At 39.6% G+C, this 16,437-nt stretch overlaps 1 protein-coding gene across 2 annotated transcripts in view; it reads right to left on the reverse strand.

The window, feature by feature from the left end:
* KIFAP3 (kinesin associated protein 3) overlaps positions 1-16,437 on the reverse strand; it is a 72,186-nt gene that overhangs the window by 5,602 nt on the left and 50,147 nt on the right. The window contains exons 19-20 of one of the 2 annotated variants that reach the window (XM_075097026.1): positions 14,108-14,207; positions 9,835-9,863 (exon numbers count right to left, since the gene is read on the reverse strand). In XM_075097026.1, coding sequence (XP_074953127.1) covers positions 9,836-9,863; positions 14,108-14,207 — 128 coding nt within the window. In that variant the 3' untranslated portion in view covers position 9,835. The remainder of the gene's footprint in view (positions 1-9,834; positions 9,864-14,107; positions 14,208-16,437) is intronic. The other variant, XM_075097025.1, reaches the window with a different exon arrangement.

Genomic DNA, 16,437 nt, shown 5'->3' on the forward strand with positions numbered 1-16,437 from the left:
CAAGTTTAGAAGCTTGCAGGCTTTAGGGCCCAAATTTCAGCCTTTTCAGCTTATCAGTTTCATGGCTGGAAGCCCAAAATTAAAGCATCCTGAAAACACTGCCCACTGAAAATGAAAGCCAAGCTAAACACGTGCAGTGCTTCCACCACAGCCACAATTTCTGCTACATTTCTTTTCATCCTAAACCTGTTCTAAAACCCTGTCAATCCTCCCTCTTCATTCTGCAGCAACAAGGTTTATACCAGCCTCAAGTCTGAGAGGTTCTCAGCTACGCTCTGTGGATATAAGTTTTATAGTTTTATTAAAACAGTATCTATTTTACTAAAAAAACCCAAACAACCCCACCTACAAATTTATAATTCACTAGGTCCTCTGACCTTCGTAAGACCAAGCAAACACTACTTCCCAACTCATCAGCAACTCTACCAACTCCTTAAAGAAGGAATCACACTCAAAAGTTCTCCACGTGCTCAGGTGAGCTGCCAAGAGGGTTTATTTGCGGGCATAAATATGCAGCCCCTGTTTACACCCAAGGCACCTTTATCTTGCTGCCACTGATCACGCCTGCAGCTTTGCAAAACTCCTTGAATATCAGAGAATGGGGCTTGAACAAGGAGGTTTTTGAGCACCCTTCAGAAGCCCGACAGCAGTACAGTTCATAGCAACCCCTCTACTTCCTCTGTACCTTCTCCCTTTATACACCTAATACACCCTAACACACTTAATATATTACTGTTTCTAAAAAACAGTCTTCACTCTACAAACATCCCCCACCTCATCCGAGGCAGGCATTCAGAATTTCATGCAGCGCATCCTCGAAGTCCTAATGTTTCCCTTCTGTGAATCTACTTGTGTGTGACAGCACTGTTGATAACCTACAGTACAGTTACCATCCTATAATGCCTTATAAAGTTCCATGCCATAAGCCCCTGTAAACTATAATGCTCTATCAAGTTCCTACATGTAACAGACAAAACAAGCTATGTTCAGATGAATACTGAAGGCTGTATTTTTCCCTCAGGAGGTACCTAAGCCATAGAAATAGTGCACCATTCTCTAGTCTTGAGACAAAGACAGCATTATAACCTGTACAACTGAGATGCAGTTTATTGTTTAACCTTGCCAACAAGAGACACAGGAGTGTGCTAGCAGCAAAGTCCATATTTTTTCCTCCTCCTCTCAGTGGCTTTTTTTCAAGTGTTGATGAAAGGTACTGGACTGCAGGTCAAAGACAACGATGGCAGTGCAGGGCAGTATAATCATCTATGGGATGCAGCAGAGGCTGCAGTCCTGCTAGCCAGATGAGGAGACTGGTTAGTGAATGCTGCAGCTCTGCCCCTCAGTGAGGTTCCTCTGCACAGAGACCAGGGTACAAAAGGCAGGAGGAGCTGAGGGCATCCAGGCCTTGACCCATTGTACAGTAAGGATTGAGGCACAGTATGCATCCAAGCACAGGGGGTGGGAAATGTTTTTAATTCCACAGAACAAACACAGGCCTCCAGCTTCTTAAGTGACCTACAGGTAAGAAATAGGTAGCTAATCCTTTGCAAGTACCAGCTAACCACCACACTTTAACCAAGGCTCAAAGCCTGTGAAACCCATGGACTCTCTGGCCATTCTGCTGGTACCCAGGCAGCTCAACACTGGATGGAATACCATTTTCATAACACCAGTCATGAAAGAGTGGAAGGCACCAGGAAGTGGCATAAAGCTGGTTGGTTTTTCTCCCCTTGCTTAGAGTCTAGTGATTAAGATGATCCTATTTACTTCTACATGCCAGCTATCTCTGGCTTTGCTTCACCGACCATAAATTCTCTGTCCTTCAGAGTAAGAGCACAAACCGTGGGTTATGGAGAAACAGCATACAACTGAGAAGCCTTCAACAAAACAATGTTTCTTTATATAATATCCTGTAACTGTAGATTCTCCCACTACTGGCAATGACGTTAAACTATAAACCACAAATCTCTCAAATTCTACCTCTCGTGGCCCCAACTTTTTTCTCCCTTATCTGTGAAGCTTTTTCCCACCCCCCCATGCTTTCTATTGGGAGTGGGAAGAGAGTTGTGGCAGGGACTGTGACTGTGGGCACTGCATCAAATACCAAGTCCATCTCTACATTAGCGCTGAAAATTGATGTTCCTTAAATAGTAATTTAAATAGTAATACTGCTCAAAGAATAGAAAATGTCAGAATGAACCTGAGCAATAATACTTTAGCTCCCTTGTGCATTGTGATACAGCTTTTATGGAAATGATCGTGTCTCTCTCCTTCCATGTGGTCCAGCTTTCTTCAGTGCACTTAATGACTTAAAGTTTCCAGTTGCTTCTGGACTTGGTGCCCAGTTGTATCTCAGCACAATACTGCTGTTTCTGCCATTTAATTATAAGCAAATGCAAAACTGACAATTGTGGAGAAATGAGCACTGTGTCTTCTGTGTCAGGCTCCAGCTATGCACCAGCCAATAAGCATGCCAAAATTCACTGGTGGGGAGGCAGTGTTTAAAAAAAAAGAAATCTATATTTCCCAACTGGATAGTAAGAAAGCACTGAAGTAAAAACAAATGACCTTGCTTAGCCAAATTCAGTAAGAGCCTTGCTTGAAAGCCATAGAGCTTGCCATCCCAGCTCTGTGAAAGCAGCCTGGGACTTGGGCTCAGTTTCTTGCTCTGTCAATTACCTGCTGTGCAATCCTGGGCAAATTGCTCCTTTTCTCCATGACCTCAGTTTCCCAGATGGAGTATTGAGAGAAGAAACACCCCAAACATTAAAGACATCAAGTGACAAACTGCAGTGATGAGAAGACTCAGATTAGACTGTAGATAGAGAAGACTTGCTTATTCTGTAACACCACTCAAAGAAGGAAAAAAAAAGAAAAGAGTATTTCTGATCTGCTAGAAAGGCAACAACCAAGAATACAGCCAGCAGACAAAATAGCAACTCCAGAACTCAAGTTGTTTCATGTAGCTGTCGTGTTTCTTTGAAGGGCATCGGGACAACTTCACCAGCATTCCCTTGCCCAGGCTCACAGCTCTACCACGCGGGAGGGAGTTTCTCAGCTATTCTGCACAGGATTTGTTAAAAGGTCAAGTGCACAGTCAGAGCTGGAATGGAAACCAAGAGTTCTGACTTTCCATGATAAGCCTGACAGAAACATCTCCTGTGCTTCTGGCTCAACAACTGGCCAAACTCACTGATTAGATACATCACTTTCTTAAAAATTAATTAAGAACTAAAATTAAAAAGCCCTGAGGAACAGACAATAAAAAGTAAAGATGATGTCCTTCGCTCCCCCTCTCTCCTTGCAGTCCAAAGTATTGTGGCAACTCCATAAACTGATGAGTACACTGCCTTAGTAATATAACTAGTAATTTGTCTGGCTTGGGAAGGCTTCAAGCATCTCTTACTGAGCTCCAGCAATGTCAGTGTTATGCTGGGTACAGAAGCTTCACCCAACAGCCCGAGCAGAGTAAGATCCTGAAGTGGCAACTTCATAGATGTGACTGGCATCACTGACTAGATCAGCTCAGGATCTGGTCCCTGCCTTCCACAGGCTTCTGACTAGCCTGTCCGTTTCCAGACAGGAAGCATTTCTTACTTTCTGTGCTAGATTAAAGAGCAGGGTCACTGTGAAAATGTACTCTGAGATAAACAGCCCAAGTGGAAATGCAAGTTTTCAGTGCCCTGCAGTGAAGCACTTGTAGCTGAAGAATTATTCCTTTCCATATTTATATAAGCTCCTCAAGCCCAAGAACTGCCACTCAGCTCTCTGCTTCAATAAAAATAGAGGGGAAAAGTTCCCTCTTGTGCACAAATACCCAGAAAAGCTGTGCCAACAGGTTACTGGCTGAGTCGTGCTGTCTCCAGGGCTCAGCACCAAGAACCAGGCAACTCAGTGTGGATGATAATCCAGATGCTAGAGGGAATGAGGGAGGGAGAGTCAAAAAAATCTGTTCTGCTTTGACTTACAGCTGCAGCCAATAAAAGCTTTCAAAGTCTTTTCTGAAAGTTAACATTACTAGGGGATTTGCAGTGTTCACCAGAGCGCACACAGCAAATGCAGTTGGAGTGTTATAACTGATGAATAAACTTTAAATTTTTTTACCACCATAGCTGAGTGTCCAGATTTCAATCACTTTGATAGATCAACACAGGGCCCTAGTGAAATCTTGTCAAAATCTATCCCAAATCAGTCGTGATTTTACTGTAAACTAAGGAGGAAGTAAATCTCAGTGTCTCTCACTGCTTGCTTTCTTAGGGCTAACACTGGATATATTAGGGAACAAGCCAGATACAAATACAGATGTGGAGCATTTTCTTGGAGATCCCTACCTCAGAGTAGCATTATTATGCAAGAATTTCAATTTCAATTAAATGAATAAAAAATTAAAATGTTTCCAGGCCAAAGGTTGGGCAGGGAGTCTTGGAAAAAAAATAAAACTTAAAAAGCTCAAACCCCAGAAGGCAAATAAAAAAACCTTGTAATTTAGAGAGGTTAAAACCATGACATTTAAAAAAAACAAACAAACAACTTTTTCAGAAGGAAGAGAGAAGGGTGGTTCAGTCATCATTCTTGAATAGCTGAAGCTGATAAGCACAGATTGAGAAATTTTAGAATCAAAACAATTTTAACTATTTGGCAAAGAAATTATGCGTTACATTAATTTTTATACTAAAGACTTGTTGTTCACAGCACATGTTCAGTTCAGATAGTAACCATAAGAAATATCCTATTGATACATGGGACTTTTAAAAACTATTCATTATAGGTTTAATTTTGAATCCTGTGAGCATGCTTATACGTAGCATACAAAACACCCTTCACTTTATTACAGTTTTAAATCTTTCTTCCAGGTCTGGCCTTGCAACCACTTGTCTTGATAAAATAGGTCACTTGAAAAAGGAAAGCTCAATAAAATGAATTACAGAAACAACAAGATTAAACTGATTGTGCTGTTTTTGTACAGTGCAGCTGAATTCTGCAAATATGCTGCTGGCTGTGGTTTGGCATTTAACAGCATGTGATCAGTGAGAAGGAGGAAATTTTATTCTCATTAACTGTTGCAGATTTACTGCAGTGAAAAAGGGCTATGTAACCTGAGAAGTGACAGAATGGAAAGATCAAAGCAGCAGTCTGGAAACTAAATAAACCTTCTGGCTACTTCCTGCAAGGAAAATTCACTCTGGCAATGTAAAACAGAGTCCAGTTAAAAACTACTCTCAGTTTTATGAGCTGTCACAGCAGCTTGAGTGGTTTGGACCAGTCAAGTTTAGAACATTATATTTCCTTGTTTTTGTCTCAGATACTTCTGTAAGCAGTTTTATAGTTTCTATTTTTTTTTTTTTTTTAAGAGAAAAATAAAATTCTTTTCTTTTGGTTGAAATCGAGAAGGTCACAGCTAAACTCATTAAAAACAAGCAGGTCTTCATTTGCACATTCCATTCCCGTTTACTATGTTTTAATATTTTACTTTGAGATTTATAAGCAATGTACATTTGCTTTAATAACTCTTCCGCATTCTGTTCACTTATTGTTTAATATAAGTGCAAATCAGTTTACAGAGCCCAGATGGCTTGTAACCAGGGAGCCAGTCTACTCCTAGTAGCACATCTGGAGGGACTAAGAGCAGCAGACAGAACGTGGGAATTAATTAACGTTACATTTCAGAAGAGACGGACACAGGTTTGGGGGATTTTTTTGGTAAGACATTCCAAAGGACTTGAGCTAACTGCTACAGCATTTTGGTATTCTTTTAAAATTCTTAATAGACACCTAAACCACGTCAGTTAAATGAGGCCAACTGCAGGTGGAATACAGTAAAAAAGCAACTAAAAAATATAAAAAGAAGTGACTGCAAGTGAAAGAGGCTCAAGTATCCTATATTCCAAAAGAGCTGAAATGCATTAAAACCTCAATGCTCACTGTCTTCCCAAATGGCATCTGCAACTTGCTGAAAAAATGGCACCTTTAAAATATTCCCAAGCAAGCTATTTCATCTCTTAGCATATTAATGTAACTGTTCAGAGCAGTTAAACAGCTCTTATAGTAAATGAAACAAGTGCAATGTGATCCTTCATGATTACAGACCACACACCTTGGGGAGAGGTGGTGTGGTCCTGTCGCTGGGGCACTGCGAGAGCAGTTGGGAGAGCACTGCTCTACTCCAGGCTCTGGCACCTGACTTCGGATGAGTAACTTCACTTCTCCTTGCCTTTGGCTCCCTGCCTGTCTTGACTACCAGCTCTTTGGGGCAAGGACTGTGTGTTGCACTGTGGACATCATCTTAATGCTGGGGGATATGAGGAAAGCTGCTTGGAAGCTTCTCCTGATAGTGTCTAAGAACATAATAATAATAATAAGCACTCAAGCACACAAAAAAGTTGCTGTATATAGAATACTAGATATGAAGAATATAGTCCTCACCGGGATTTTCCCAAATTACAGGCAGTGCTGGGCCCTAATCCTTTCGTAGTACAGTATGCACGGATACCCAAACACTGGGAAAATCTCACTGATTAATATGGGTCAGAGAAAAATCTTCTTCCCCTTGAATAATTAAACTCCTGGTCTTCAGAAATGCTAAAAAACCTGTCCACATCACAGCATAATTTGGTCAAATGCATATTAGTGACACCTAAACTGATGATATGATCAGGTTGCAGTATTTAATTTCTAAATGTGGCTTTGAGAAGACAGTATGAAAACACTGATAAGTTGACAGCTAGCAGGGAATATGACCCACTACCTAAAAAAACAGGAAAAAGAAAGCTCTAGTTTAGTAGTAGTGCAGAAACAAATTATTACAAACTAGACATGAAGAAATTCAAACTTTCATTCAAAAGCTTAGAGATGAAGCATGCATGTTCTGGAAGCACCACTCCCAGATTTAAGTACTGAAGGAAAACAACTATACACTGAATTTTTATTTAGGCCATAATCCAGGCTCTGAAGAAATCAAGTCTTTCAATAAGCTTGTCTCAGACTGTGGATCAAACCCCTCCAAAAGGCAGCAGTTCCTGCTTCCTTATAACTATCGTCTAGATGCAAGATTCTCATTCCAGGCACATGTACTACCTGAACAGCCACTGATGAACAAAAAGAAACTTACCTCTTTCACATGAATGGTCAGTAAATGCTGTATTGTCCACATGAGAAGTGTGCTTTAGCTCTGTTAGGTCAAGCCATATAGAGCCATATCAGGAATTCAGTGAAGTCCTCCTGACCATATTCAGTTCAGCTTTTTAAAACTTAACATGTAGGCAGTTAGGACAACAGAATATGATAAAAACAAGCTATGACTCTGCTACCACTAACAATGTTTTTGTGGGATTAAAAAAAAACACCAAAAAACCCAAAACAACCAAAACCCCCCCTTATTTGTCTCCAGAAACTTCATTGGTTCTGGGCTTCTCTTTAAGGCCTTTTCAAATTCGTTTCAGTGGGATTTACAATTTGCTAATACTGATGTGTGATAAACTAATAAAACCTGCCTACAAGGTTATAGGCCCAATTTACTAATAAAATCTAATTTGATTCTCTTGGGAAATGCAAATTAAATAGTGTCCAAATGGTAGAAGCTGAGTACAACTCTGCTGAACACAGTGCAAAGGCAAAAGTGTTTGGTTCCATTTTTAAAATACAGTTTAAGTATGGAAAAGAAAAATTAATGCACGGGACTGTGAGAAATATGACTATGGTAAATGTTTGAAAGTAGAATCATATTGTAATAATTTGCACTCTCTTAGCTTTTCTTTTTATTAATTAAAAGATTTTATACTCACTATATGTCCACCTCTAAGACAGGAAAGCATTACTGCCTCTATTCAAATGATGATGAGAGAGAGATGTGGGTACTTCCAATTCTTCTGTTGCACAGACCCCACATGAGAACATGTTTTTTATCTAAGTTAATCTTTCCAAGAACCATGAAACAAAGTTTTTTCTGCCACTGATGGCTGTAAAGGGTTGCCTGAGGCAGCTCACTTTCGCTGTCTACTAATGTATTAGTTTTTCACCATCAGACATAGCCTGCAAGATGGCACTTAGCTACTGAAAGGCCAGGAAGGGAACATTCAAACTTCTAAATAAACTGTGCACATTACTCAATATACAACATGGGTGCGAAATACTCCATGGCAGGGTCACCAACTCCTTCAGTCCTTTCCTTAGGAAGAATGTTCTTTCTATCAGCAATATGTCCTGCAGGGCTTGGAAACTAAAGCAAGAAAGAGACAAAATCCTAACTTCAATGCTTGAGAAGTACAACATGTGACTGCTTTTAGCAAATCTAACTGAAGATGAGGATCTATATGGAAGACAGCTGTAAGTGTTGATGTAGCATATAAGTTAAAGGTACAACCATTTAAAAATGTTTTGATAAACATTCACAAAGTGAGCATTTGCTAGCACCCGATGCAGTTCCTGTACCTGACCTGGAGCTATTCAGCTGTGACTCACGACTGGGAGCTCACACCACATTGCAGGAGTCAACAGGAATGGAAGGCTGCATACTTAAGTCTTTCCCTCATGAAAATTCACATCTGATTTTCATCAGGGTACCCAAGCAAAAAAGCCTATGGATATGACTATTGCCATTCAATGTGGAGTTTTAGCACATGCAGACATTACATGTGGGTAGCTTAGCTAGGGATAAACTAAGTCACAGTAACAGTCTTCCTTGTGCTTCCACCAGGACCTACGACCATGTATTAAGTTACTGAAGCCCACATCACTGCAGTTTCTGTCAGCTCAAGACACAACAGCTTGGTTACGCATGCCTGTGCTTGCCAACAACAGACACAGACACAGCTTAACTGAAGCCAACGCAGAGCAGCCTGCAAGGCCCTGGCTCCATATACTTAGCTCACAAAACATCACAATGACCTGCCACAGCAAGAAGAAGAAACACAGCTACACTTTTAGGTTGTAAATCCAGGCAAGAGGAAAGTTGTTCCACCAAGGACAGAGACAGACAGTCACCCCATAAAACTGGTTTTGTCTGACGTGCCAAACCTCACTGCTTCCTGAAGAAGCTTCAATCAGATCTCTGTTGAGAGGAGATGCGAACGCATGCGCTGGGAACAGCGCACACATGGAAAGGCCTTGTCTTAGCAAAAATGAAGATTCTGCAATTGCAGCTCTGCTACATTTTACAATGAGGTTAAAGGATTCTGTACTGGAGAAAACTTCCTCGGGAAGTAAGAAAAACATTTTGGCTAGCTCCAGCACTCCTAACTATTAATCTGTCTAAAGCTACACAGAAAGGATTTGGGAACTCTGGTGAAGATATTAACAAAAGATAGGCTTTTGCACTTAAAGTTTGTACCATTATCTAGTTAGAGCTGGGAAAGGTTAGAGAGTGGTCTCTTCCCCAACAGGTAAGAAAAATACTGTTGATCTCTATTATAAAATACTTTGCCATCACTATTATCTTTGCTTCTTAAGAAAGTAATTAGTCTCTAGAAGGTGCTTAAAATTTGATAAATGACTATAGATTCTTGAAGATGTCTTTCAGCTGGTCTTTCTCCCTTGCAGCTCAGACACTAAGCTGTCATCACATTAGCTAAAGGTGAGGGATTTTTGTTTGCTACAATCATAAAACTTTCACTCTATATTAAGAGTTATCAGAACCAGGAGCCTTGAATACAGATTTTAATAACAGATGAAAATTTCAAATCTCTGCCTAATGCCCAGCTGCTTCTGAAAGACAGTAAGATGATTCAAAGCTTGTAATCTAATCACAAAAATCTTTTCCTAGCCAATGAAAAAAACCTGGATACAAGCTGTCAGAACAACTTCCTCAGCCATGTATTTTCTGCTGAATGGAAAACATACCTTATGATCTGTTGCATTCTGCTCCAAACCTTTGAGGAAAACAAGAGATGCTGTTTATGTATTTTATCACTGCTTCTGTGTACATTATATTCTGAAATCATTCTATTTATAGGCACCATACACAACAGTACAACTCCACTAAGAATATAGTACAGAAATAAGTGCTGTAAACTAAAGCTGCAAAACACACAAGCTAGATTACCAGAAACAAAGCATTTCTATTTCTTACAATGCCTTGGGCCCCTAAAGTGAGGGTGGCAGTATTAGAAAAAAGCCAACTTTCCAGGTCTTCGCTTATGTGCTGCTTCTCTTTAGGCTGACAAGTACCAGAAACATCAATTAGCCCTGCTTGCTTCAAGATGTGTCCAGAATAGCAAGCATGCAAGCAAATCTACAAACTGAATTTAGGGCTAGATACTTTTACAATTCCCTTCAAAGTTGTTCTGTACATCCTGATGCCAGAACCAACCATACAAGGCATCATTCTCAACTCTTGACAGTAGTCAGTGCTCTAGGTTTCAAAGGAAAGTCCAAGAAACCCTGTGAAGGGAAGGCAATGTCTTTAAAAAAATGCAGCCCCTAAGACACTCCACCTAATTTGCCAATTCTGTAGATGTTCTTACTGCTAATATTATTACTTTGTGCTTCCCTCTTAAAAAATTATGGGGGGAAAAATATCCCCCTATGTGCTAACCCAAGGAGCACAGGTGCCTATAAATACCTTAACTTCTTTAAATTCCTGTTTTACTCTTGACTTCAAAAAAGGGCTTCCCTACCTGCCTAAGACTGTGCAGCAGGTCTAAGTATGTAGGTCCAGTGTCTCCTGGGACAAGGACTCTCCAGGAGATGGCTGTGATATCCCTGCTGGGTTAACAGGAAAGTCAACCACTTCATCAATTGCACATCTGGATACAGCTGCTGCTCCAATTCCCTGAATTTTCCTGAATGTAACATGGTGGAACTGCAATGGCAGAGGCTGCTCTGGACATCTGCTAGAACTAGCATCCTACAACCAAGGAAGCATGTGGTTTTCACTATATGGTCATTGCAGTATAACTGGCATAACAATCTGATATACAGCAGCTGCTGTGAGCTGAGCTCTTTTGCACAGGTAGTATTAAATATTGCTTACAAGGAAAATCTTCAAGGTGACTTGAGTTTCATTGTGGTCCTTGAAAACCCCTCCTCATGGACCCATTTCTTTGGCCCCCAAAAATGAGGTTGGCAATCAGAACACACTTAAGCCCTGGTAGGGCACTGGGGACACCAACACTATTCAACACTAGCTCAGCTTCTCAGTGGCACGCAGGCACTAAAAGGGTGAATCTTCCTGGCTGACCTGTTAGGCTGTCCTGGAGGCAAGGGGAAGTCCTGATCTACTCTGAGCACATTGCAGGGATAGAAAATAACCTCAGAGAAATTAAACAGCTAACATAATCCTAAGTCTTCCTTGCAGGAATGCAGAAAGGAGAACAAAAGATTAGATTATTCAAAGTTAAGTAGCATGAAGTCAGCTCATGGTTGTCACCTACCTCAAAATTTCACAGGGTGGTCTTAAATGACAGAAAAGGCTCCTTCAGAACTCACCGCGTTGCTTAGCAAACAACCATTTTATTACAGAATTAAGAAGTCTAATATAAGAGGCCAAGACCAGAAGACACAGGCACAACAAATAAATGTATAACAAATGAAAAAGTATAATAAATGAAAAGACCAGAAATATGCATCTACTCATTATCAGGCCGTTTCTCCTTGAACTCACAAAAAATGTTTAATAACTGACTTGCTAGTTGTCTATGCAAATCATAATTCAGCTTTCTTTAAAAAGTTTCTAAAACCACATTCAAATATTAATAATAGAAAAATGAGCCATTTTTATAACAAAAATCTTGATTTATTAAAAGCTGGAACTGGTTAAAAATAAATCCTTAACATAAGGTTCTTGTTAGCTTTAAACTATAAGCATAAAAATACCCTAGAATTATGTTTTGGTATGGATGAAATGTACACTATATAACACATAAAGAGCCTTGACTTGTTGCTATTATTTTTAATTAGGTTCTCTAGCACGTATGGTTTTACCTTCCAACACCAATTCAAATTTGGGGAAGGGAGGGTCTGAATCTCCAAACTCATGGGACTGGCAATTCCATGGCTCATGCCTTGGAGCACTAATGCATTTTACATTACCTCTAAGCATCAGGAAATCCTGGCTTCTGGCGCCAAGAAGTTCAAAACGATAACGACACACATCTGAAAACTAGGATTCGCCGTTTGACTGCCAATATCTATTCTATCAAACAATTCAGTCCTGCTTTGTTACAAATAGGACAGAACATTTGCAGCAGTCCACACTGTTTCCAATTAGACTGTGTGTCTGGACTGCGGATAAATCCATGGAGTAATCATATTGAAAAAAGTCTTCCTAGAAAACAGAATTCTAATGAGAAATCTGAATATTTACAGAGGCTATCATCAACAGGCAACTACCAAGTTTGTCATTAGCCAAACTGCAGTTTTAATGTTTTCTTTCTTGAGGTGAGCCTCCAAAATGCCTTGAGACATTACAAGAAAAGTCTACAAATACTTAATTTAATAAGGTATACACCAGATGTATTTTGCTACTCATTTTAGTTGGAATACAATCAGATTAAAAAGCAGCTTACTAAGGTAGCTCCCTCATAAGGGACTGAAATTTGAGGTTGAGTGACCTTAACTTTTACCCAAGGACACTCAAGATTATTTTTTTTTCTCCCAGCTGAAAGCTTTCTGGGAAAACAAGAGCATCTTGACTGGGGCTATATCTAGAGTTTACTGGAAACAAAGAAGTCTGCAAATTTCATCATACACACCTTTCCCCCCACCTCCAGGGGGGCGTGAAGACTGTTGGGACCACATACCCATACAACATTCTGGTTAATACAGAAATCTGATCTCCTGGGTTATGTGTCTATTTTAAAGATGAAAATGGTAAGTCACATAGTAAGACTCCAAGAGTAGCACACAGCTCATACTTCCCTCGGTTTCTTTATCATCTGCATGCTCTGAAATGAAGGTTGCACATTTGGAAACAATCAGTGCCAGTATCCCCTTCCCAAACATAGGTTCCATACAAAGGGTTACACGCTAGTCTGAAGTTGATCCTTACTGAGTATAAACACTTCCTTTTTTCAAAAGGATCCATCTCTTAAGTCCTACCTTTTTTACTAATCTAAGCATTTTAATTTTTTCCTTAAAAATGTTACCACCATTCCACACCCTTGCTGAATGTTCAGCTTTCTGGTGCATCACAGGTAGAATAAACAAACAAATGTAACCACCTACTGCCCTTCAACAACTACAAGAAGCCAAAGTAAGGGAGAAAAGTCTTTTTTGCTTCAGCTGTACATATTGGTAGTTAATCATTTTTTACAAACAGTGACTAAAGTTTTAAGTGGTGAAAATAACATTCCTCTTTCGGAAAGAAACAACTCAACCACAGAGCTGGCCATGTCCAGATAGCATCCTGTTAGAGTGAATTCTGTACCTTGACTGTAAAGTGTCTAAAATATTTCCTGCTAATGAGTGCATGTAATTCCTGCTCTATAAAAGGCATTTCCTAAATGCTACAGCATCTATGAAGATTTCTTTCTTTGAAATGAGTCTTTTCTTTTTTGAACTCGTGGGAGAAGTCTACTCAGAAATTCAAACTAGAACAGCTTGCTAACATTCAGAGGAAAGGTCATTGACCAGAGCGGGAATTCAGAGAAATGTCAGCTTAACTTTTGGGAGACATCTTTTGCTCATCTAGCAAGTTTTGAAAGCAAGTGCCATCAGTAATCTAACTGAGGATACCTTGGGAAGACTTAGGTTAAGGGAAAAAAGGCAAAAAACCAAACCCACAGAAATAGTTCTGGCAGCTGAGAAACTCATCTTTAACAATTTAAGAACATTGAAAACAAAAGTCTTCTAGGTAATCAGCGTCTCAAGCCTCTCTTTAGATATTTCCCAACAATGTCCAAATAGTATTTGAGTAATTATAACATGCAGTTCGTTGTGTGTTCTAGTTTTACTTTTCTATTCTACAGCTTTTGGAAAGCTACAATGTTATTACAATGCGAAGGTTAATATGCTGAAAGAAATGTGATTCAGAAGACAAACTAGAACTGCTTTAGCAGTAGGAATGTTTTACACTGAAGTGAGGGCAACTGTTGAGCAACACAAATTAAGCCCTATAAAGAATCTTGAATAGCCATTGTTGGATTATACATGTTCTTCACAAAGAGTAATTTACCTGCTAGAGAAGGGATGCTGCCCAACAAGGTCTCCATTCTGAAGATGGTAATCACTGAAGAAATCCGGACTCACCGCTCCATCGGGGGCTATTAGGCCATCTATAAAATCAAGAAAGGCATAGTGACTGTACGAAGGAGCATGACTTCAGGGCAAGTGACAACATGACCTGTGCTGGTTTGTCTTAGGAATTTGTTAGCGACTTGCAATATTTCTGGGAGGAACATCAAGCAACAATAACACTGGAAAACAGCAACTTCAGTTACAAAAAAAAACCTTATGGGACTCCAAGTAGTGTAGCCTACTGCCCTGAAAAAAGCTCTGCCTAAGAAACATTCTCTTACCCTTTCTTCCTCAGGCTTGTAGAGGTTATATCAAGACCCATCTTGTCTTCATCATGAGAGTGAACCCCAAGAAAAAGTAATGAGAAGGGTCAAACATTAATCTGGGCCAGCAGCAGAAATGCAGCAAAGCAGCAAAGGTCCAAATTGTTCAGATTCTACCCTTTACCACTGTATCTCTTAAAACTGGTTAAGACAGACAGGAAAGCAATTTCAAACCTACTTCTTTCATTCTCCGCCATATTTTAATGTCTTCTAGCTATTACCTAAAAAAGTCATTTTTTTTACGATATCCCCTCAAGAACATAGATCACAGTTTTCTTTTGCTTCCTTTATTTTAAAACACTGGCACATGAAGATGCAGACATTTGTAAAGCCAGCAGTACTCCTTAAAGGCTTCACGGCCTCTGCTTGCTTTGTAAGGAAGAAAAGAAAATCAGGGGCTAACATTTTCCCTCTGTTACATCAGTGTAAATCCAGAGTGTCTTTGAAGTAAAGTCAGTGAATGGATCCCAGCTGAACAAGAGCCCAGCTTAACTCTTTCCTGTCCCCATTCACAAAACACATGTCTTCTTAGTATTAAAGGACACAGTTCTTACCTGGTAAGCAGTATTAGGCTCTAATAGATAAAACGAGTTATTTCATTAAAACAGACCCTACATCAGTTTGTCTCCATTACTCTACGAAAACAATCCCAGACTCACAGTGTGGAAAGCATCCCAATAAAATTAGGGCAGAAACAGGTACATTCAGACTGATACTTTAATAGTTTAACACGGGGGGAGAGAGAGAGAGAGATATTCTTAATGACTAGGAAGTTACAAATGCCATTCCACTTTAAAGAAAGAGAGATAAGATCCAGGGAGCCACAGGCCACTTAGCTTAACCTCTGTGGTTTCAAAACTACTAAAATTGCCTGTGCAGGAAGCAGTGGAAAGTTACTTACAGACACATGGGTTTAGAGATGACGACTCAGGCATTCAAACAAATCTCCCTGTGCTTTATGAATTTACCTGATGTTTTTTGAAGATAATATAGTGACAAATGATAAAAGGAATAGAATTGACACATCTAGATTTCTAACAGACATCTGATGAGGTGCTACAGAGATTCATTTAGAAGATAATACCTCATGGGAAAGTGACTGAATACAACGCAACAGATTGCAAATGAAAACTGCTAGCCATGATCAGACTGTATTTTAGCAGCATAAGATAGCTGTACAAGGCTACAATCTAATTGTATACATGTGTATACAGTATGTGAAGGAGTATCACTTGACAAGCAAGAAGTCTGGCACAGATCGATATTACTGTCTTTCAGCATGTTCAGCAAGACATGAGTGCTCTGTGACATCATATGGATGTAAAATGACCAAAGAAGAGGAAGGAAAGTTGAAATGGCTGTTATTAACACGTCTGCCAAGTTTTCCTATCTCACCACCTATTCTGTATTTCTCACAGAAAAGAAATGAGGAGGAACATTAGCACTTTTATTCCTGCAGTGTTTCAAATCAATACCAATCAATATAAGTGACTATGTATTTTAAACAGTCAGGTTTGTTTAAAACTTATTTGAAAGCAGACTTAAAACCGTCTATCTTTATACTAATAAAGAAAGCACTACATTTGAACTCTGAGGCTAGAGCTACGACTGCTCAAAGCGTCTTCGGTAAAGAGTGCCAACATTCAAACCATAACACTCAGGGTTATGGTTCACATGAATTTATAGGAAAATGAAAGCACATGGATAGCATCAGCTGCATATAATATGATTATGCAGTTAAAGGACATCTGATGTTATGTACATTTCAACATAAATTAGGGTTATGTACTTTCAGAGCAAGAGAGACACCAAGTTCACGAAGGTAATTTCAAAGATTCTACCAAGTTTTTCCATGCAGGTTTAAATTACCATGCAAGAGAGATATTGGTATATCATTGCAATAAGGAACTCATCTTGCCATCAGTGAAATCCAGAACTATTATGT

This window comes from Phalacrocorax aristotelis, chromosome 6 (genome assembly GCF_949628215.1).
Source record: "Phalacrocorax aristotelis chromosome 6, bGulAri2.1, whole genome shotgun sequence".
In the NCBI taxonomy this organism is placed as follows: domain Eukaryota; kingdom Metazoa; phylum Chordata; class Aves; order Suliformes; family Phalacrocoracidae; genus Phalacrocorax; species Phalacrocorax aristotelis.